Raw genomic sequence first — 23,080 nt, forward strand, 5'->3', positions numbered from 1 at the left:
TTTGCTTTGCTCTGTAGCCCTCACTGAGACGAGTAAGATTTTTCCTACCGCAAAGGAATCTGCAGATTTTTATCCTTAGGCCAGGCTGGAGGTAGGCAGACCACTGATGTGTCTCTAGACAGGCCAGGATTATGCCAGCACAAGGGACCTCTTGCGCTCTAAGTCCTATACTTCTTTGAGCTGGTTCAGCATGTCCCTGCATGCCTGGTGTGCAGGGGAAGCAGCGCTGCAGCACTTCTGATCCCTCTCCCTTGGGCACAAAGGGATGGGACTGAGCAGAGAGCTCTGATGGGATACTGAACTACTTGGAAATCAGCAGCACAGGGGAAAACACTGAGAGGCTAACTGAAATATACTCTTTCCTGAGAAACAATTAGTTTCTGAGATCACTCATACTGTTCCTGAGATGCTCACTGGTCAACATAACACCCCACCACCCTTTGTTACCATGACCACATCCAGCAGAGAGTTCCGGAAAGAGCAGAAGTAGTAAATGAGCCACACTTGGGAGCGCCAAAAAAAAAAAAAAACCAACAACAAACCCAAAAAAACCCCACCACACCAAAAACAAATGAAAAAGACCACCAACAAAACACCACAAAAGCCTAATCTCTTTCCTTCTCAGTAACCAAAAGATCAAATGTTACCAGAAGGTGAAAAGTTATTGATAAAGGGAAAAGCCAATCATTTAGCACCTGCCACCAAGGAGTGGCTGGAAAACGTGGATTTTCTCCCCTCCTATAGCTTTTTCTCTCTCCGTCCCAACTAGGTCTAAGACTACTTGGGACCCACCTATAGTTCCCATCAACACATTTCACACTTTGCCTTCCTTCTTTTCATTATACTTACCCAAGCTAAGCAGATGCAATAGTATGACTGTTGACAAGATTTACAGATCCCCTAAGAACACAATTGTCCTTCTTCGCATCCACTTTCACATGATATCACTTTCCTTTACATAAATAGTTTCCCATACAAATTTGCAATACAGCCGATTTGTAGTCTCTCTTCCTTTGCTCAACCTGCCTTTCTATTATCAGATCCTTTTTTCCCCACTCTCTTTAAACACGTCTTAAAACATAAGGTCCAACTGCTTTCAGAACCCACAATACACTCTTTACCATAAGAGTGGCCTAAGTGACATATGAAGTCACTTTGAAGTTTTGATAAATCTTTTCTAGTTAAACCTACCAAATTAGAGGGATGCCTGGTTTATAATTCTCAGCAGCAGAGAGCACAGCACGCTCCTTACACTTATATGCTCACATTTGAGATACTTCACTTCAAAGACCTGTTCCTTTGACCTCATGGAGTACTGAGTACAAGATACAGCATGTCTAAAACAGCTGATACACCCTCTCAACAACAAAATAGTTATTGCAGATAATTAAACAGATGTAAGAGAAGGGCAGGTCTGGTATCGGCCTTTTCAAATCTCCAGATTATCTCAACGTCACTAGTACAATTGATGTCAGATCTGCACTGAGTACTAGATTGTGCTTCTCCTCCATTTAATAGCTTATAATATGCTGACAAGACAGCTACCGGAGCTGATCTTCTAAATCAGTGATTAGCAACTGGGCATTTCAATCTTATCTTTCATTGCTTATAATGATTGAAACCAATTTGTAAAGTATCTTTGAAGAGTTCAACACCTGTTAGAATTGTAAATACAAACAGGCATAAAAATACGCACATTTCTGTATCAGTCACTGAATCAGATGTAGTATGATATGTGATTAACTATGCAAGACATGGCTTTTCATTCTGTGCTTCTTTTATTCAGTGCTTTGAAGGATAAGAAGACAGACTCACCAAAAGACATGCGTAACTTTTATAAACCAAGAAGTCATCAAATCTGTAATACAAGCTTGTTTGGGGTATTTTTCCCTAATTTCCTGAAACTAGTTTAAGTAACAAATTAACTGAAAAACATGTTCTCAGTTGATGGAGTAATAGGATTCTCAACTTCAGACCACCAAAACTCTACCAGGATTACATAAATAAATAAATGGTTACTTGGGCTGGTAATTCTTTTAAGTGTGTGTGGTTGCTGGGCTGGTGCAGGGAGGTTGCCAACAGATGGCAATTTAAGAGTTAACAATTTCCATGACCTTTTTATCCCCCCCATTTCAAAACAGTTGAACAATGTGCCTTATTTTATTTTTTTAAAGAAACTTAATACAGAAAACACTCATCAAATCCTAGGTCTTGTTACAGAACAACATGTTCAGGGACTCCAGAGCTTTACACGGAGGAAGAAAAGAGCATCTCTGAGACTGGTCAGAGCTGAGCATGCTGTGAACTTGCAGAAGCCAGAAACCTGCCTCATTGCCCTCTGCCCAGGTGCGATTGGTCAATTCTGAAAAATTTTGGAAACTCGCTCTCTGCCATAGAATAGCTCTTCCATGCTGTATGCTAGGTCTGAAATCTGACCAAGGAAAACAATTTCTTTAGGATCCCCCATTTGCTACAAACCCTCCACAAATAAAGAACAAAATTGGGTCAGACAACCCTACAGGAACCTCTGCATTCTCTGCTCCTGCATATCTACAACACACCTTTACAAGTCAGCACAGAAACTGATATTCCAGAGACCAAAAAAGTTTCTAGATTGTTTCCTTAGTGAAGCCAAATCTTCATTAAAGACTGTCTGGTTATCCTAATCTTGCTGGGAGGAATTAGATTGCCTTTGTCAACCTTAGTTACATAGTAAAGTTCTTTCATTTGGGTGTCTCTTGAAGCGCATTTTACCACAGGGCTATATCCCAGGTTAATTAATACCATGCAACTGAAAATAGTTTGCTGAACTAGCAGAAAAACAACTCAATAAACTAGCTTCATCTCCAAGAAGAGACAGATTCTCCTGACACTGATTTTATCTGAATTTGTGTTTTGGTCTTCACTGATAGGAAGTAAGACCAGAAGCTTCTGTCACCTTAGCCAGTCTTGGCTGGCAAACATTCCCCTAACTTAAAAGCACATACCAGAAGTCCTGGGGCAGATTTCAATTTTGTGCTCTCATCTTTCAGTACTTGTCCCTCTGAAGGAGGGCCGACTGTGTTCTCATTCTCAATGTTTGCATGCAGCCTTTACAGTAATTACAACAACTCTTTTGTGCACTACTCTCAGGCCAAGAAAGGGTGAGCTCTTATTTTCAGTGGAGACTTCCTTCTCGAAAAGAATTTAGACCTAGGATAATGCCTTAAAGTGGTTTCACTACTATATACTCATGGTACTGCAATCTTTCAGGTGGATTTCATGATGGAGCTCAACATGTTGATTCCTGTAAAGTGTACAACAGTAAACCTCTAACCATTCAAAAATCTCTCTTTAGTCAAGGTCTCACTTGGTCTCGACAACCTGCCCTCTTAAAAAAAAAATAATCATTCCTCTGATTCTCTCAGAGACAACAAAGAGAGAAAGAGTGAGAGGAAAGAAGATGCTAGCTTTTCCTTTCTGGCAATACAAGAAGCAGAGGAACAGGACAGTTGGTCAAGTTGCAACAATAAACTCACCATTCCTAATAGGGAACGCTTCTTACCACGCATGGGCTGTGAGTTTGCTGGTAAAGGGGAAAAAGGAAATTTGTATGGGATGTCAAAACTACCCATAATTTGCCTACCGAAAAAATATTTCGGAGAAGTTGGTATAATTTCGTGTTTATAATGCTAAGTCAAGCTTGATCAGAAATCAAACACCACATGGCAGTTGCTGCCCACATCTGCCGCGTTTTTAGTCTTTGTGAAGTACCCAAGAGACCACTTTCAGAGGTTGTACAATGCACAAGACAGACCTAGTGTCTGACTTGATGGGTTGCCTAAACCAAATTTGAAAAAAATCAACAACCCCAAAAGAACTAAAATGTTGACTCTTGATGAAATTGTAAGCATACACAAAATACAATAGATTTTGCCCTCAGTAATGAAGACATGCCCCTTGCATAGTTATGTGACAAAACCATGACTACTTTCAAAGGGTGAGCTTTATATTTTTCCTGAATAAAACTGAATAAGCTTACATATACATGCTTAGATATAAGGAGATGACCCTCATAGATTTGCTGAAATACTAAGATGCATCATGGGAACATATACTGTGAGGCCAGGCTAAAGATGTCACCAAAGTTCTATATTTGAGTTAAGCTTTTACTGCTATAAAAAGCAAAAAGAGGGGGTAAGGGGCTTAAGGATTTTCAGATTTTAAAGAAAAGAAAGGAAAACATACAGAAGAGGAAGGGTTCCATACTTAGACCTAGGGCTAAAACATAATTATTAGCAGTATTGCAGATGCTCAACTTAGAGCCTACTATGTTGAGGGGATGGAAGAGAAGAGATACTTTTACTCCTTGAAAATACAAAACCCCACCACATTGCTCTCAGTAGCTATGTGTGACTTGCTAATCGCATTCTAGGGAGTGATACCTAGCCCTTTAGTCAAGTTTTCAGTGTCTCACCTTTGCCTCCCTTGAGGCTAAATCTCTTCAGACTGGTCATGCCTGCACCTGTACTGTACCTGCTTCTATGTCCCCTTCAGGGCCAAAGCGCTCCAATGGTCTCAGACTTATTTACCATTTTTTCTATGCTTCTATCTCATTTCAATGAGTCTAAAATAATGCAAAGACTCTGTGGTAGCTTCCTACCAAAGTGAAGTTGTCACCACATGAAGTTGAATGTGCTGCAGGTCCTGACAGAACATGAAGTGATGGTTGAAAACATCCTTTGGGCTGGGGTGCAGCTAGGCACTTTACCCAACATAACCTAGGAGCAAGTTATTATTTGGGTTTAGAGCTTAGAAGAACAAGGGAGTTCACCTACAAGACACGTAAACGTAATCAAGATGTTTGCAGTTCAGTATGTATCAGTCTTTAAAAATGCTTACCTTTTCTGAATAGCTCTTGAAGGCTCTCTGCACTTTGATTCAAAATAGCCCATATTTCCTCTTCTTGCAATGGCCCGCCCCGAACCTCCAGAGCCTCTGCCAGTGACACATGCATGTTACCTGGGAAATGAGACAGACCGATTTAAGAATACATAAGAGTTATTTTTTCCTTGCATATAGTACTCAAGTAGTAATAACCCATGTTCAACTCTCAGTCACAAAAATTCTCTAACATTAATAGAAAACATAAAATATAAATACTACAAAACATTCACCATGATGATAAAGAACTTTGAGCATGTGCTATTATGAAGAAGAAAAACTTGGGTTAAAACAAAAGTGATCCATATTAATATTGTAGGCTACTAAATCAATAAGCTGGCATTAGTCCATACGCTATGGGCAAGAGTTTCCTCCATTTAAAAAAAAATAAGTGGTAGAATGATTAGTAGTTACAGGTTTACTAATGTGAACCAGCACTTAACATTATTTTGACAGGTTTAAGTCCACCAAGGTGCTATTAGGAAAGAAAGCTCTTGTTCTGATATATTTTCACAGGGCTGTTTATATTATCTCATGACCAAATAATAAGAAGCATTGCCTGCAAACATGCAAGCAAGCAAGCTAGCTGTGGAACTGATAGTTATCTCCTTTGTTCAGCTTCTTTGTACGTTTAAGAAAACAAAGTAAAACCATTAGCAGCACTCTATTTATTACATCCCCAGAAAACAAATATAGACTTCCCTCCCCAGATAAAAGAGGGCAGGTTAATATTTTTTTCAAAGAGTTAAACCATTCTCACCACACCATAATATGACCAATGACCACAATATGGTCCAAAACCAAAACCATTTTGAAAACTGAAAAATGCATCCCTAAATATTCTGACAAAGTCAAAGCTTCATCATTCTGGTAAACTCAGGAACAAATAAATCATGTGTCTGCTGAATTATTTCAGCATTCTATGGACTCTCAAGGTTCTTAGATCGAGCACTCCATGAATTTATATTTCTCACTGAGATGCAGCTGCAGTCGCTTCTCTCTCCACTTTTCTCCAAAGCCCAAAGAATAAAATCTTGAGGCAGTGAGCTGCAGTAAGAGCCTAAGGTATACTGTCAATCACCAGCAACGAGTTTTTTAGGTCTCAAATGGTCCAAAGTTGCTGCTGGAAATGGAAAAGACAGTTCCACAAGCAATGCATGTTGTCCTGAGATCAGTAACTGATATCAACAGCTTTAGATGACCCAACAGTACTGCTGAAGGTTCCTTCCACTCCCTTCCAATCAACTAGCCAGAGCCTCCCCATCAGCATACAATCCTGGCTCAGATGTACGCTCACGGATATTAATCCGACAATTTGCAAGGAGGACAGGCTGACTAGCTATATTTAGTTTCCCAACTGTCTAGGCAATTTCATGCCTTCCACGTTTTTTTTCTTATTTCCAGATAACCAGCTCATACCCATATAATAGCAATATAAAAGGATGAATATCCTGCAGTTTCTAGCTGAAAACATGGGCTTTGAAGATACTTGCTGAAGTACTACCCAGAGTCTTTTCAGCTAGAATTCTATACTACGCTATTGAAAAATTACATATTGCTGGCTGCATTTCATCACAGCTAGCTTATTTTTCCTGCTTCACCACTTGCCAGTTTTTAGTATTCAATTATTCTGCATATTTAGTAAGCCAGATACATTTCCAAAAATTAATGTTCAAAAGTCATTATCAAAAGATAATGGAAGAGAAAACAGATCCAGACCACATTTAAAATAATGAAATATGAATCCCCGAAGAGAAAAAAAAATAATACACCATACAAAATGGAAAGCTGGGGACCAATACAGACTTGCAATAAACGGATAGAAAGCCAGAAACCATCAGGTTTCTAGTCAGTATGAGATTCACATACACCTGGCACAGAGTGTCTGGTCTATCACCCGTACCAGGGAATTTTGTGATTTCATGGCACTGTCTCAAATTTCAGTATGCACATTTACAATCAAAATGGATTATTCAGATTGAAAGATCTCATCTTTTCCCAAATATAATTAAAAATAACATGATCTGCAAATGAAAACTTTTTGTGATAAATATTCTAAAGGAAGTATGCTAAGCGTAACACCACCACCACCAAAAATCCCCCCCCCCCAAATCCTTCTCTGCCACTCTCCTTTTCCCCATCTTGCAAAATCCTGATTCCTTTCAGCTGTGATTAAATCATAATGTGGACTGTTCTGCAGCAGATATAAGCTGATTCCCTATTTAATATCACTACAGAGACCATAAGCATGTCTGCTCAAACTCCCAAACATCTTACAACAGTAGAGGAATCCTGCAGAAAACAATTTCTTGATCACAGTAAGAAGTGTATGAATATCCACGCTGCCACCCAGGCCTCAGCTATAGCAGCGGAGGCAACAAGACCTGCTTGTATACTACTGAGAGCAGTAGCTTGACAAATAAACATCACAACACACCAAACCCCAAACATTTCAAAATGGGTTTGAAAGCCCAAGCAGAATACAACAAAACATCAATCATTACAAACATAGCCACATGCAAAACAGCACGAGTTGGGATTTGAGTAGGACTCTCATTGAAGCATATCTGTTTCAGTAACTTTTCGGTAACTTTGTTTTGGTAACTTTTCTTCCTCAGAACTATCTTGAAGCTGCAGTGCTTGTGTGTCACAGAAAAGAACAGGTCAACACATTGGTAATGAAGATTAAAGAAGCTTCCATGAAATGGTTTTCTGTTACCGGGGAACTGACTGACGCAAACTGGGGAGAAGCATTTGCAGGCAAATGCACGGCCAGAGTTCTCCGTCTGTACATTCCACCCATTAGCAGTCAGGCACCATTAACTCAACACGATGAAGCTGACAGTGAAAGTGCTTGGCTCAAAACATGCAACTTCCCCACCAGTTTGTTTGCGATGGATGTTTTTCACAAGGAGAAATTCGTAGGAATGATAATGTATGCAATGCACAATTCTTTGAAATTTGCCGTCTCCTTAGATTCTGGTAGTCTTCAGTAGTGCCTGGTCCTTTGTGAATGCAGAAGCTGAAGTACTAAGTGCTCAATACATACAAAAGCTTTTGGTTTTGTGTAATGCCTGAGCATTTTGATAAATTGCAACATAACGACAGTATTAAGTAATTTATGTAAGAGAAAAACATATAAAGCTTTTGTAGAATACTGCATCAAAACTAAACGCACTGCCTATCTTCACATTTTAGCCCTCTAATTGCAGTTACATCCGTGGCTACATAGTTGTATAATGTTCATTTCCCAATTAAAATGAATCACCATTTAAAAAGTTTATTTAAACTCCTATGGCTAAGAACTCAGAGAAAGGAAGCTAGGTGATGGCAGCAAGGGACAACAGACTAGGAGCAGTGACCTCTTAAAATGCAGGAAAGAAAAGACAGAGTAAAGATGAGTTTTCTCCCTTAAAGGTAAACTTTTAGCTGATTTCAATTGAGCAAAGAGGGACTAATCCCAGGAGACAGGGTGAGTGGATCTCAGGAAAGCAGAATATTATTGGCCTAAAATGACAAAACACAAAACTGCAAGTAAAGTGAAGCTTTTCTCTTGTACCAACAAACTAGTCTGCTTCAAACTTCTGAAGATGCTCCTAGCAGTCCCTGTGTTTTTCAGGGTATCAAGTTGACTGGCAAAGAAATCTAGATGCCCTGGCAGAGTTCTCAATGGACTCTTAGGTTCCTGTCAGGCCCCTTTCTTCCAGTGAGTCCTCCCCCTGTCTCCACTTAAGGTAAGCAAGATCTGTTGTGCTGGCATCCTGTGCCCTGTTCCTTTCAACTCCTTGTAATAAAAATGGACAGATTAAACAACATTGAAAGGTGCAACTTCTACAGACGAGTTCACTCCCTTTAGGACAGCATTATGGTGGCATCTTAATATGAAGCCACACTGACGCTTAGCTGGAGATGGGATCAGGAGGCTTAACAAGCTAAGCGCATCCTGTTTCTGCACCTTGCTTCACAAGGTGAGAAGTCCAGGTGCAGTCACGATCAGGAGGCATGTCAAAGGGCTAGGTGGTATGAAGTCAGCATGCACTGTGAAGGCATGGATTCCCCATACACACAAAACCCACACAAGATCATAGCCACTGAACATCCAAAAAGGGACACTCGCACTGCAAAAAGCACAACACAATGCAGGAAAACAGCAGAAAAATTAAAATAGTTAACACTGGTGAGGCACAGACATGAACGTTACTTTCAGATTGCTTGCTTTGGGACAGGATTTACTCCTAAACCATACAGGAGTACAATTTTCACAGAAAAGGAGTTGCGTCATGTGGAGGCAGTTCTTTTTCGCTCCAGGACAAGAGAGTAAATTCAGGTGTAAATCATTTGTATCAACAAGCCCTGAGTGCAATTTCTCACCCTCCACACCATTCAGCCCTAAGCTATCCAGGCAACACAGTTCCAAGAAAGAATGCTGCTTAAACCAAAGGCCTCTCCCATATCTCAAACACTTCCTTTAAAAAGCCTGTTTACCTCAGGAGGACCGACTGCCAGCTCCTCCCTCTAAGGCAGACAGCTTATACATTCCTTGATGAGTGGGATGGGCAGTTCTGCCTCTTCCCTGTAAAGCAAGATCAGTAACCTCCTCATCCCTATGCTCTACAGTTCCAACAACCCGTGTCAAAAGCACAATACTTATGGAACATCCAGGCAGTGCCAACATGGCACATGAGGCAGCCTGACACTTTCTTCGTCCAAGGTAAGAGGGAAAGCACAACAGGAGCAGCCCCTCACACTGAGTAATACTGTCAAAATGACTATTTGCAAGGTATATATATTTCTTCCTATAACTTGCGAAGTTTTCAAAACGCCTTGCTTTTTAATTATTTATATATGCAGTACAGACGTTAAATGCTCAAAATTCTCATTTCCCCCGACCACCAACTCTTTCCCTTATGCATTTAAAATTTGAAATTGAAGGTCTACAACACCAGCCAAGAATTAGGGGAAGTTTAATGGCCTATTCCTTCCAGATTTTATTTAACTCTTGCCAGCTGAAACACTACGAAGCTATTGCTATAACTGTGTTTAATAAATACTATATGAGTGATTTTGTCAAAAAGTTCCTAAAACCAGACTGAAAGTCAAAAGGCTAAACTGCTTCAATTTAAATATTGCTTGACAACTTTGTGTTTTGGTTTTAGTAACACATATCCCTTGCTTTTTTCCATACCTTCTGCATCAGCATTTTTCCCCATATTGTAACTTCAGAACCAAAACTTTACGTCAAAATCTGCGCTTTAACAACATCAGCTCAGATGCCTGCAGTACCACATACTTATTTGATATCTCATTGGAATACACTGCCAAGAAACATGGAGAGCAGCTGCTCTAGTCAAAAACTAGAGGTTGATATAGTGAATGTGAAACAGTGAAAAAAAAAATCAGAATATAAGAACATTGTTAGAATTTCTAGATAATCACATAAAATACTCTGGTATTTGTTTTTATCCTTTGAAAAATTTTAAAACAGAGAAAAGAGATAGCAAGAAGGCTCTATAGAAATACAAAATATTTTACTTGGTGAAAAAAACCACCTTATTTCTTCCGTATAAAACAATGCTATCTGACTTTATCTGTCCCGAATATGAGCATTATTGCCCCTTTGCTCCAGAGGTATACTTAGGCAAAAAGTGGCAATCGCTGAGGAGCACTTGTGTCCTCACAGATAAGCAAAGAGCCCTTTCTTGGCCTCTCCTCTGTAGAAACAAATGCCTGAAAGCAGAAACACACTTAAGACAATTCTGTCGAAAAGAACCTCTTAAAATTCACCTTTGTAAAGCAATGATTAGATACCTAAAAATAAAACACTGACACTTTTTTTTTTTATTCAGCACTAAGCGTGAAGTGCTTTCTAAAAGCACTCAATATGCACAAATCCCAGTGAAACTGAACTGGAGCTATACCTGAACAGTTTTGAAAGTCTGGCCTCTCCCATTTCAGTACCTAACTATCTGGAGTCATTACCATGCCCTGTAATTTCAGAATGCTGGCATCTATCCTATTTATTTATGTTGACCCACATCTTACACCCCTGAAGAAGACTTGGAATGCATCTATCAATTAGTTTATCCCCCAATAATACTGTTGCTGAAACCGTGCTTAAGTGCAGAACCCTGGAGCCAAGTTAGAAAGCTTGTGCCTCAGTAGTCTTTGAAACCTTATTTTCAAATACACACATACTTATATGTGTGCACATTTTATGTATCCTATAGCTGCAGGTCCAATTTGCATAGACTATCCATAAAATAAAGCATTACTTGCAAATATTCGAGTCAAGCATGTAATCAAGGTAAATATACAAGCTAATCAAGTCAACTGTGTTTGAAGAATTATATATTTTTTTTTTAGAATCTCATTTATTCTTGTTTATTGTCTTAAAGGACAAGGAAACAAACCCTTGGGCCGTGAACACTTTTTTCACTTCTACAGATATGAAGAGGGGACAAAAAGTCCCACAAGATACAAATCCCATCTTCCCCCTTTTTTTTTTTTTTAAGTCTCTAAGTAGCTGCCAGAAATCGCATGAAAGTTTTGCGAACAAACACATTTCCATGGTGTTTTTCATTCAATCAGCCACCTGATAATAATATTATCTTAGTATAAGCACTATTCCTTCCTCCTTTATTTTGGAGAGGTCAGCAGAGACTAGTATTACCACCCAAGAACTTCCTCCCCCCAAGTGTGGAAGAGATTAGCTTCTTCCACTCGCATTTTTCCTTCCATGTTCTCCTCTTTCTCTCCTGTAGGAAGACAGGATGAAATGTAAGCAAAACAGTCCCATGCTCCTGGGCCAATCCTCAAACTATATCAAGAAAATTTCTTTAAAATTGCATCTCTTCTTCAAACTGATAGCTTGCTGCTTGACCTCAAACCTCCTAAGTAAAGGAACCGGAACTAGGCCAAATTTATGATAAAACACAAAGAACATGGGAACACTCTGTCTTGGTTTGAGCAGCACAGGATTAATTTCTCTTTCAGAGATTTTACTTTTCAGTATGATCTCTTCTAATGCTAGGGAAAACTGTACTTTTAGAAGACTCTAGTGTCTGAATTTGTGAAAATATTTACTTTATAGCCAGCTACAGTATGCAGGTTTCAAGGTCTCAGTGTTTTTGAGCTCACCAGGTGCAGGGATGAGGAGGAGCAAGACCCAGGCACTTGACCCAATCTGGCCAACAGAACTATTTCATACCATGAACATCGCAATCAATATAAATTACAAAGTTTGCTGTGGAGTTCTCTCTTCTATGATGGCTGTGATCCTGAGAACTCCTTGCCCCAGCGCCGGACCCCTGAGCCCTTCCCTTCCTCCTGAAGCCGTACCGCTCACGGTGTCTGACATTTGCGGTCCACTGCTGGGAGTGCACACCTTCCTGATGATATAATTGGTTGAGTATAATCCTTGTATATTTTATATTGGTATCAAGATCAATACTGGTTCTTTAGTATTATTAATGTTAATTATTTAGTATTATTCTATCAAATCTGTTTATATCTCAACCCTCGTGTTTCCTTGTTTTTCCCCAGTTCCCCTTCCTGGGTGGGGAGGGGTCATCAGGTGAGAGAATAATTGTCTACATGACAATAAATTGTTGTGGGTTCTTCAAACCATAACACACTTCCAGAAGTATAAGGCACTGTTGGCATTTTATTTGAGGATACAGCGATGCTTTCACACTCACTGTAACACGAGAGATCATTTCTCCTTCCAAAGCCTTAAATCAGTCTTGTATTCCCATGTCTGGAAGACAGAAGAATGTGACCTATTGAGAATCCTGGCTTGAACCTCCAGGGCAAGCAGTGTCTATTTTACTTGAAAAATGCTCACTTTCTTTCCTGGAAGGTGGAAAGAAATCAGCTTTTGTCATTGGACTGAACTCACAATGGAAGACAAGCGAGGGTTATTGCTGACTCCCTCCCTTTTCTGTTTCTCTATCACCAGAACCAGATAAACCTGTTTATCTGAGGCTTCCTGTAAGGCAAACTAGTAAATCCAGTCCAAAATGTATATAATAATCATGAAAGCCATGTTTTCTAGGCAACTGTAGAATGTTCTTTTATACATCAGGGTAGCTGATGTTTCACATCTGATATTAAAATTGTATTCAGAAGAGAATATAATTATCACTACAAAGTAAGCTTAATCCACATAAATCGGGGCATGACTCTTGTATCCCTCTCTTAGTTTAATTGTCAGTGTAAGATCCTTGGGCGACTCCCTTATTTTGCTGTTGATCTGCTCCACCTCGGAGAGGCATGTCTCCTTGGTGCGTTTCTCATACTTGCACCTTTCATTTTAATTGTTAAATAGGAACAGAGGACCTGTGAATAAGACAAGCTTTCTAAATGGAAAAACATAAATTTCAGGACTGCAGAACAGCTTGGCAATAGTAACACTTCCCAAACAGCAGATCAACTAATAATACCCTTATTCAGATGTAACAGATGAAACTCTTCTAATGACATGAAAGAACCACAAGGAAAACACTTACTATTGACAATATAACTTCATGATGTAGTGATCTACTGTCTATCATATAACTTTACTTACAACAGACAAATCCCAGACTGTGCAGCAGTCTTGATGCCTTCCTTGGTGTCTTCCCATACAGCTTTTTTTTTTTTTTGAGTGCACAGTGACAGTAATGCTCTTCATGAAGTACACTCAAGTACACAACTGTTGTTAGGTCTGTGTGGGTGACATGCATTGTCACCACAGCAAGGACTGATGACACTGAGAGAAACTAAGAATGGCACCTCCAGCTTTAGTCCAGCAGTCATTCCATTGTTGCACGCTAGAGCTAAGCATTCCTCAAATACTATAAAAAGGTCATGACTGAAGTCTGTCCTTATTCACTTGTAGCTCTTAGCACAGCTGAAGAGGGAATGAAAGTTATTGTCAGAGGAGTAAAAACAGCAGAACATGCATGATTTAACTATCATGGAGTCACTAGGAAGCACTATCCTAAGTCAATAAGTAGTACTTCCTGCCATCTGTGGCATTTTAGAGCGATCTACAAGTAAGACAATGAGGCTCTGATGAGCAAGTCAAGCAAGTAGTGACAATTGCGCAGAGTAACTGCTTTTTCATATCACTACAAAGATGATTTTCTTTATAATCAGTCCCCAATATTTGAGAAGAATAACGATCAAGCATTTAACACCATGACATTAATTGCCACAGACTAGAAACTCAGTGATTCTACAAGTAAGTTTCACTGATTTAACAGGTACAAATTAAGCCGGTATTGCTCAATAGATAACTTCCCTAATGGATAAACTTACTCTAGAATGGGTTTTTAAAAGTCTCTCCCATGGTAATGAAGTGATACAATTTTTACTACATTAGATAAATTCTCTAGTACTGAAGGGTGCAGATTCTTTTCAATATGAATCCTTCCAGTTTCAGTAACAGAGAATGGTACCTTGCTTTATAAATGCATCTTCTTAGTACGACAGCCCTTTGCAGCAACGTAACAACTGGAGTACATGAAGGCACCACAACCGCACCAGCCAGAAACTAAGCATGATATGCCAAGAGAGCAAGAGTCCCCAAATTTCTTGGATGTGGCATTACAAAGAGAAATTCAACCTCAGGAACCTTTAGGTTTTTTTTCTTTCTCCCCCCCCCGAAAATTGCTGACTTTCAGAGAAGTTTAGAAATATCATGATGTTGGTGTGCTAAAATATTGTGGGAAATCATTTTTAATACCCACCAACCTTAGTAATAAAGAAGTGTTAGGATTGTAGTATATTTGTAAATCACTGTTAAAGTCAACATACTCTTAACAAGTGTTAAGACTGATCTCACCACACCCTATTTCAAAACCAGATTTTAATCCTATATATTCCTATATATTCCTTCAACAAATTACTTCTGCTATTGTTATGGCGAGTGAACTGTGGGGTTCACTTTGTTTTTTACATTTCTTCCCCCTGTGAGAGAAAGGTGGATGTGAATGAAAAATCTTTTGGCAGCCTCATATATTTGACTACCAGACATTTTGGAATAAGAAGTTAGCAGAAGAGATACTTTACTATGGCACCAAAACAGTTTCTCCACAATTAGAACAGTCTAATGTATGGTACTTATGTAAGAAATGTAACTGTTTCAGAAACAATTCTGTTGTGTTTTCAGTTTGAAAGCAGCACCCTTGATTACTCACGACAAGAAAGCTATCTGCTAGCAGGGAGCTTAACTTGTGTACTCAACCACAATAAGCCCCTAGTATCCAGAGGACAGTTCATACCAACAGTTACTTCATATGTCCCACCTGGGAAGGAAACGATATCTGACAACAGAAGAAAAACTGGAAAAGGAACACAGCAAGTTTGAAAACTCCATCTATCTGCATCTGTTTCCCCCCAGCGCTGCTTCACCTTAGGCATATACAGGCAAAGAAGCTGCACTACTACAACACAAGGATTTTTTTGTTTAAGTACACATTTAGCTCAATATGAGAGCTAACAAACTCCCACAATGGATCATCCCACCTACCAATATTTCTACTAAACCGCACCTATGTGTATGCTTTTTGCTATGAAAATGGAAAAAAAGAAAACCAAAACAACCCAACCAATTTAAAAGTTACCACCTAGCAAGTGTTCCCTTCAGCTAACCAGTTGCTACAAATAGTCCCCTGGCTTTCTTACCCAACGGCCTAAGTCGATCTACATCCTTACTCACATTTTTTCTGCTTATGACTCTCAGTGCAAACAGCTGATGAGAGTCCAAACAATTACTGATGGAGATGGACCGTCTCCCAGATAACAACACTCTCCTCAGCCATGACCCTGAATGATGTTTTAGTTTCCGCTGTCAAGAACAATTCTGAAGCAGCCCTACAGCTGGGGGAAGAAGTGATCGTGTTCTCAAACTTTAGAAGGCCCGAGGGCGCTATCCATCTAGAGAGTTTATCTTGCACCATTTCTTCAGTCTTTGATGCTCAAGACAGCGATATTCCCAGCTCCTTGGAAATCTAGACTTCTAGACCACATATGCTCTACAACACAGGTAACACCATAGAATCCCAGGACTTGGAGTAGAAAGAAATAAATAAATAAAGTGTGCTGCCTGCCCAGACAGATAGAATTTTTTGGCTGATTTCTGGGGAAAAAAAAAAAAAAAAAAAAAGAATGCAGATATGGCATAGAGAACAGAACATTACGAGGTCTGCAGCTAGACAACACCATGGATATCTTATCTGTGAATTCACCTGTCTGGGAGTAAAGCTATTACTCACACAAGTGATGACTAATTCTTATTGCGAAAGTCTGAATTTCTACCCTGAAAAACAGACAAGACAGAACATAGGCCTATATTTCAGCTGTCAAGAACTGTATACACAAGAGCAGCTGTATCTTTAGGACTAAGACAAACTGAGAGATCCTTTCTCTACTTATCTGCAAGTTGAAGAAAACACTATTTCAAACGCAGTAGCAAATATCTAGTGTTATTCAAAGAGCACTGCATTTTCTTCACTCTTATGTAGCAGGAAAAAAACAAATGTAATTTTGCTTTCAGACAGAGAGCCTTTCTCTACTCAGACCTAGTAGTACAAGGCATGAGATTTATACTTCTTATAGCCTCCAAAATACAATAAAGGTCTATGATATATTGTCTTCCTGTGTGAAAATCCGTACGAATATTTATACTAAAGAAATTTAACACAGGGGGAATCAGTGACTAACTTTATAACGCAACTTCATACGTTTCCAAGTGAAAACCAACTTCAAGGGAACTACCTCTTCAAAACAGAGATATCTGATGATACCCCATTCTCACATTGAGACTTGATCAGGAAACACGTACACTCCAAGGCAATAGCAGAGATATGAACAGGCAGCTGGCTGGATTTGACTGTTCCTACACAGAGATATTAGAAAGACAAAAAATGATAAGCTGCTGCCTCATAACATTCTCTTCAAATGAAGGCAGACTCATTCTAAGGAAATGAGAAGCACTGGCAAGTGAGATTACATACTCTGAACTTTACATCAGGCTTCAGGAAGGGTGTGCTTTTTATAGTGCACACCCACGTGAGAAAGAGTGTGTGTGTCCCCACACATATATATGTGCATATACATATGCATGTATTATGTTACCACCTATCAATATAAAATATCTATGTGCATTTGTCTGCATGTGTATACTTCACATACACCAAACATCTCGCTTTTAAGTTTCTACTGCAGGACAGGAGAAAAACACCCTAACACACAAACTAAGTTGTAAAGGGGCAGGAACACTGATCTATTTCGAGAAGTCAACATCAACTACCTAAAAGCCTTGTTAGAGGGTCTCTAAAGCCTATTAAAGGTTTTGGCCAAGGCAGATTTAAAGTAAGATTCCATTAGCATTTGTAAAAACAGATTTGATACCAGATGGGCTGCAACTGTAGTAACAGACCTCCATCTGTCCAGAAATCAGCTCTTCGTTCTACATGCACAGCACTGCAAGTGTAGCGCTAACAAGTCTTAAAGGGTAGAACCATTTCCTGAGAAGCATTTCAATGGCATTCATCGTTTGTGTATACACCTTACCTCATAACAGACTTCACAGCAAGTTCTTCTCTCCATAAGCTACTAACTTTCCAGAGAAAAAGTAACCTATTTAACTGCTACTTCTTGAAAGCACCTAGCTGCTGGTCGAGCTATATAAAAGATGTTTCCGCTTCCCGAAGTGATGCTGAGCTGAGAAGCAGACTGCTGGAAATTCATTAACATTGTCCTTGAACATGATACATCTTATTTTTTCACCCAGTAACTGAGAATCTGTCAATGTAACCAGGTGAGCTACTGATAAGGTCCAGACATGAATGATATTAAACAGTACTGGGTTAAACCAGTAACCAAAAAAACCCCAACCAACTGGATAATACAGAAGGTAACTGAGCTCTGAGTTAGATGCACACAGTACAAACATGGAGATTCCCTCTTCTACCTAACACCTGCTTGTCCCAAGCATAGAATCCGTGACAACTAAGGTGATTATTTGTCCTCTCATTGCAGATCCCTTCTTTCTGCACTTCCTTCCATACTCACACATAAAGAAATTAATTTAAGACAAAAGTTGTACATAGAATCATAGAATCTTCATGGTTGGAAAGGACCTTTGAGATCGAGTCCATACTCTCTGCATGCACACTCCCAACCAGTAACCAATTTGCAGGGCACATAAAAATCTGAAAGAGTGCAGAAAACAGGCAACATATGCTTTCATGCTGTGAAACAGACCCATTGCCCAGAAAAAAAGGAAGACAAGCTTTATAGGAAGGATATTATCCCCTCCTGGTTCATTATAGGATTTCCAAATATTCTCAATCATCTGCTGCTGCTGTTTCCGTACTCCAGTATTTCTCAAGCTTTCAAGTTGTTAAAGTTCTCTGTTAAATCTATCCTTAGCAGGGTTTCTAAGCACATTTGCACCACCATCTTGCATGTATTGAATAAATACTGGGGTTTTTTTAAGGGAAGACCTTCTTTATCCAACCATCCATAGTTGATCCATTTCCTGCAACTGATAACTTATATCAAGATTTACCTACCATTTGCACATCTACTCCACTCAACTCTGTAGATGTGGTATAGACCAAGCATTGAGAACAGCAGAGTCCATGTGACAGCTATCACCAACTAAATTAGCAGCATGTCTAGAGATACCTACCAGTTGAAAGATTACACACAAAACATGAAGTTTTTTGGTCATGGATACTTGCATTTTAAACGAGCTCTTCATGGAGGCCAAAACCTTCTTGAGCAGCTTATACCATCCAGTTTAAATCCCACAATTAGGAGGTTTTAGCTCCAGATCAATTAGTAGACAAAGCCACTTGAAGACTTGGAATGCCTATGGTTAGGAAATCACGATCTTGCTTCAAAACATGAGTTGACACAGCACATATGGCTTTGTACCAAAATTATACAAGTTAATCAGAACCTGACCGCTTAACTAGAGTCCCTCAGCCTGTCACTCTGTTCACCACACCTCAGAAAAAATATGTAATTATATACTGCATGATTTAGTACGCTATTTACAACTTAACAATTGTTAAATTGACTATACTGCCCCTTGAACAAAATTCTGTTAGAAATCTAGCGCACGCCCAATTTATGATTCATGTTAAATTCAGAGGCTACACATAATTTATTCAGTCCTAGAGCCACAATATCCTCTATGTCCTAACTGCCCTCAAAGACGATTTGATTATTATTCCTTTTCCTTTTAGATGGGAAAACATACCATTTCTGTTTCACAAGACATTCATCTACCTGTAATTGCTGCCCAGCTTCAAATCTTTATCAAGCTTATAGTTTCTGAGCCAAGAAAGTGAATGGGATTTGGAGCGTAAAAAGGACCCTCACCACAAAAAACATAAGCTTCAGTATCATTTGATAGCAACATGAAAAATCTACAAGGATGATTTATAGAACTCTTAACTAGACCTTCCACAGAAAACAGACTGCCTGATCTTAGCTTAGTGACATGGTTTAGTGGTGGTTTTGTCAGTGCTAGGTTGATGGTTGGACTTGATGATATGAAAGGTCCATTCCAACCTAGACAATTCTGTGATTCTATGATCCATAGTAAAGACAGGGAGATAGTTCATGATATAACAGATTTGATTTAGCTTCACTAACTAGAACGGACAAAGACTCTATCTGATCATTATCTGTACTTCATAATATTTTGGTACTTGGAGAGATTACAGGACAGAACAAGCTACAGAAGATGGCATTGCTAAAAAAACAGGAAGAACAAGATAGCAGTACCTCCTCCCATGACACAACACCAAGCCTGCTGCCGCCAAAAAACAGAGTTCAGGGAAGTTTTGCTTTGTCTGTGTGACAAATATACTCAAATTAGTTGAGTTACAGGACAAAGAGACATATTACACCCTTGGCTGCATAACAAGGACTAACTAGCAGAAACTTTTCCTCTATGGGCCTAGAAACTGTGAGGGAAAGCAAGTCACAGCATCATCTTTCTTTTCTTTGAAGAACATTCCTATGAACAATAATGGAGAGCTAATCAGACTGAGGACATATGCAGACAATGCCCATGTACAAATTATACTTGCAGTATTGGAATGGAACCAAGCAGAAGGTCATATTAACCTCTGAACCCACTGCCCTAGAGAGGGATTAAGTGAAAGGAGAAGAGAAGGATAACATAACAGTGTTTTAATATTTTATTGATGCAGCTGGACCACAGGGAGTTAGACCAGTTAAAGAATGCATCAAATTTTCCTGCCTTCTCAATCAAGTTGGTAATTCCAGGTACAGCAACTTAACCCCATAACTCTTACTTCATGGAGACCCAGGAAACTAACTAGAACCACCTAAAATAAACAGAAATACCACACCGACACAAAAAGACTTTCATCCCTCCAAAACCTAAGAGTTCAAGTCTTAGACAATATGGTCTGCATACAACATACCAACTTTCATCCTTTCCATGTGTGGCTGGAACTTTTACAAAAATACAAATTTTCTTCTAGTCCTGCATGTAGTATTTCAGTTTTAGGCTTGCAAAATATTATTTGCAATTTCAGTATATAAATGGCATAAACTTCTAATGCAAAGTACTGCTTTTAGGAAAAAAATCTAAAATTCTGTGTGAGAAAAAGATGGGCTGAAGCTTGTCAACTCCTATTTCCATCTTATATTGCTAAATAAACACTTTGGAAAAGAAGTGAAAGAGATTATTCATTGACACAGCACATAGAAAACTCAAAAATGTAAGGCTTTAAAAAAACCACTTGTGCGGTAGTCTGAAACAGGTTTCAAAACTCTAGAATGTTTTATCAGTAGTTTCAAAACATTTTCAATTTTGATATATGTTTTCTCGCTACCATGCATTTCCTATAAAATACTGAATTTGAATGACAGTTTATCAAACTGGACCAGTTGTATTAATTTACCTCAAGCTGCATACGCTTATCTGAGAGAGATTAGTACTAGATAATCAGTGAGAAGCATCAAGGGTTCATCGCTTCTAGAAATACCCAATTTGATATTAATGAAAGGAGGCAAGGACAAAAAAAAACAGGGAGGGAAGCAACAAAATTTTACAATCTTGAGATTTAAATCTTAAAGACGGAAGAATGTAATACCTTCTCAGTCCACAGCAGGAGGAATAATCCTTAGATTCCTCACTGTGCAGAAGCACAGAAGCCAGAACCAAGACTTCATCAGACAGTAGAGAGAAGAAGAGACAGCAAGCATGCTTACACAATAGCATACACGTACTGTTTTAGCCAAGAAACACCGAATTTACAGAAAAAGTAGCCGTTAGGGGCATCAGAAACTTTCACATAAGAAAAATAAGTGAAATAATCATTATGGATGCCAAGTCTTACTGGCAAACCTAAGCCATCTTGTGGACCATTACTAATCAATTACAGAAGAAAAATACTTTTTCCTCCAATAATTGTTTTGAGTATTTTTATGATTTGGTTTACACTACTGGCCTTTTTTCATCCAATTACCTAGAAGCTGAATTTACCTCAGCCATTTAGGGTGAAATAAATGCATTCTCAGGCTGCATTTTAAAAGGTACAGATTTACAGATTACAATTTTTAGTTTTGGCAAAAAAAAACAGCTGAAGACAGATGGCACTAATCTGGCTTTTGCCTTTTATCACGCTGATGAGCGACCTCTCCAATATTTTAGTGATCATCTTCCACAATAATCAGACTTCCATAAAAGTGGCTGTAAGACTTCACCCTTTATTTCACACCAACAGTCTACAAACAGGCAATGAAAAAAAAACAAAACAGTTTCTCCAACTGATAGATGGGGGGGGAAAGGAAGGAGAAAGAAACTCAAACTTTCCCCATCCAGAAGTCACACACAATTTACAGACACTCTATATCAAAGAGCATGCTGGTCACTAATTAGGGCTTTTGTCACATAGAAAAATCAGAGGTCCACAAATTCTTTGAAAACAGTTTAAAGACAGTACACCTCAGGCTTCCAAAACTATTATAAAAAGCAATCACTCTTATTACGTGTATATTACTTCTTGGCACAACAGTTGTGTTGTGTTGTTTGGGGGGGGGTGGGGTGGGTGGTTTTTTTGTGTTGGTTTTTTTTTTTTTAAACTGGCTTTTATAGCCTAACATTGAAAATACATCATAAGCCTTGAAATAAGTGTTGCCTACATAAAAAATAAATTTATATATAAATTATTACAGTCTAGACAGGCAATAGCTTTTCTTCCACTTCTCCAAAACCACTGAAAAGGGAAGCAGAACAAACCGATTTTGCATCACCAGCAGACTTTCCAACCAGCAGTTCATATTATGGTGAAAAGTTAAATTCTGTGATCTTCAATTCCTTAATATTCTCAAAGCAAAGGCAACGGGCGGGACAGAATCAGTGAGAATTAATGCATATATCAAAGAGTTTAGTTAATGTCAAGCACAAAAATGCTTTCTATAATATTGCAAACTGTATTCCGCACTGTGCAAGCACCAGGGAAATTTCCACATACCACGTTAAATGCAATTTGCTGGTTCTATTCTGCTTTTTTAATACTCTGTACTGAAAGACACAAATTCTGTCTGACAATATTGCAAAACTAAAGGGTCTGCACTGAAAAATGCTCTTTTGACTATTCTATGCTTATTTCAACATGCAACGCTAAAGAGCATGAACAGCAGAACAGCACACGTGCTAGTATCAATAGAGAACAAGAATCCAATGCTGAGGCAAGCAGGGACAAAAAGAATGCCTTTTATCACTGTAGAACGTCCTTCAGTTCTGAAGTAACATTTCCCATCTGTAAAAGAAATCAAACTATTTACATCTCCACAAGTTGTTTTTTGTTGTGCTTTTCATGTGATGCCATTTAGAATGACAATTACTTATATAATCTATTTTATTATTTCATCAAGTAGTATGTTTTCACTTTCTTCTTTAACAACAACTAATACTGCAACCAAAACTTTGTGATATCACAAAGGTGTTCCTGTATTTTTGTCCTCTCTTCCTGAGCAATGAGTTGTATGCACGAAAATTAACTTCTTTGATTACTTGACTACCCATCCGCTTAAGGGGTTTCAAGAAAAGGGAATAAGGATTCCACGAGAGAAAGGATGAAAAAAAACAAGCAAGGAACTGCGGCTTGAACTAGAC

General features: G+C 38.8%; 1 protein-coding gene across 7 annotated transcripts in view; it reads right to left on the bottom strand.

Moving 5' to 3' along the window:
• PTPN13 (protein tyrosine phosphatase non-receptor type 13) overlaps window positions 1-23,080 on the bottom strand; it is a 128,065-nt gene that overhangs the window by 96,388 nt on the left and 8,597 nt on the right. For all 7 annotated transcript variants that reach the window (XM_074589147.1, XM_074589146.1, XM_074589145.1 and 4 more), the window contains one exon: window positions 4,882-5,001. In XM_074589147.1, the coding sequence (XP_074445248.1) occupies window positions 4,882-4,996 (115 nt within the window). In that variant the 5' untranslated portion in view covers window positions 4,997-5,001. The remainder of the gene's footprint in view (window positions 1-4,881; window positions 5,002-23,080) is intronic.

This window comes from Larus michahellis, chromosome 5, assembly GCF_964199755.1.
Source record: "Larus michahellis chromosome 5, bLarMic1.1, whole genome shotgun sequence".
Taxonomy (NCBI): Eukaryota; Metazoa; Chordata; class Aves; order Charadriiformes; family Laridae; genus Larus; species Larus michahellis.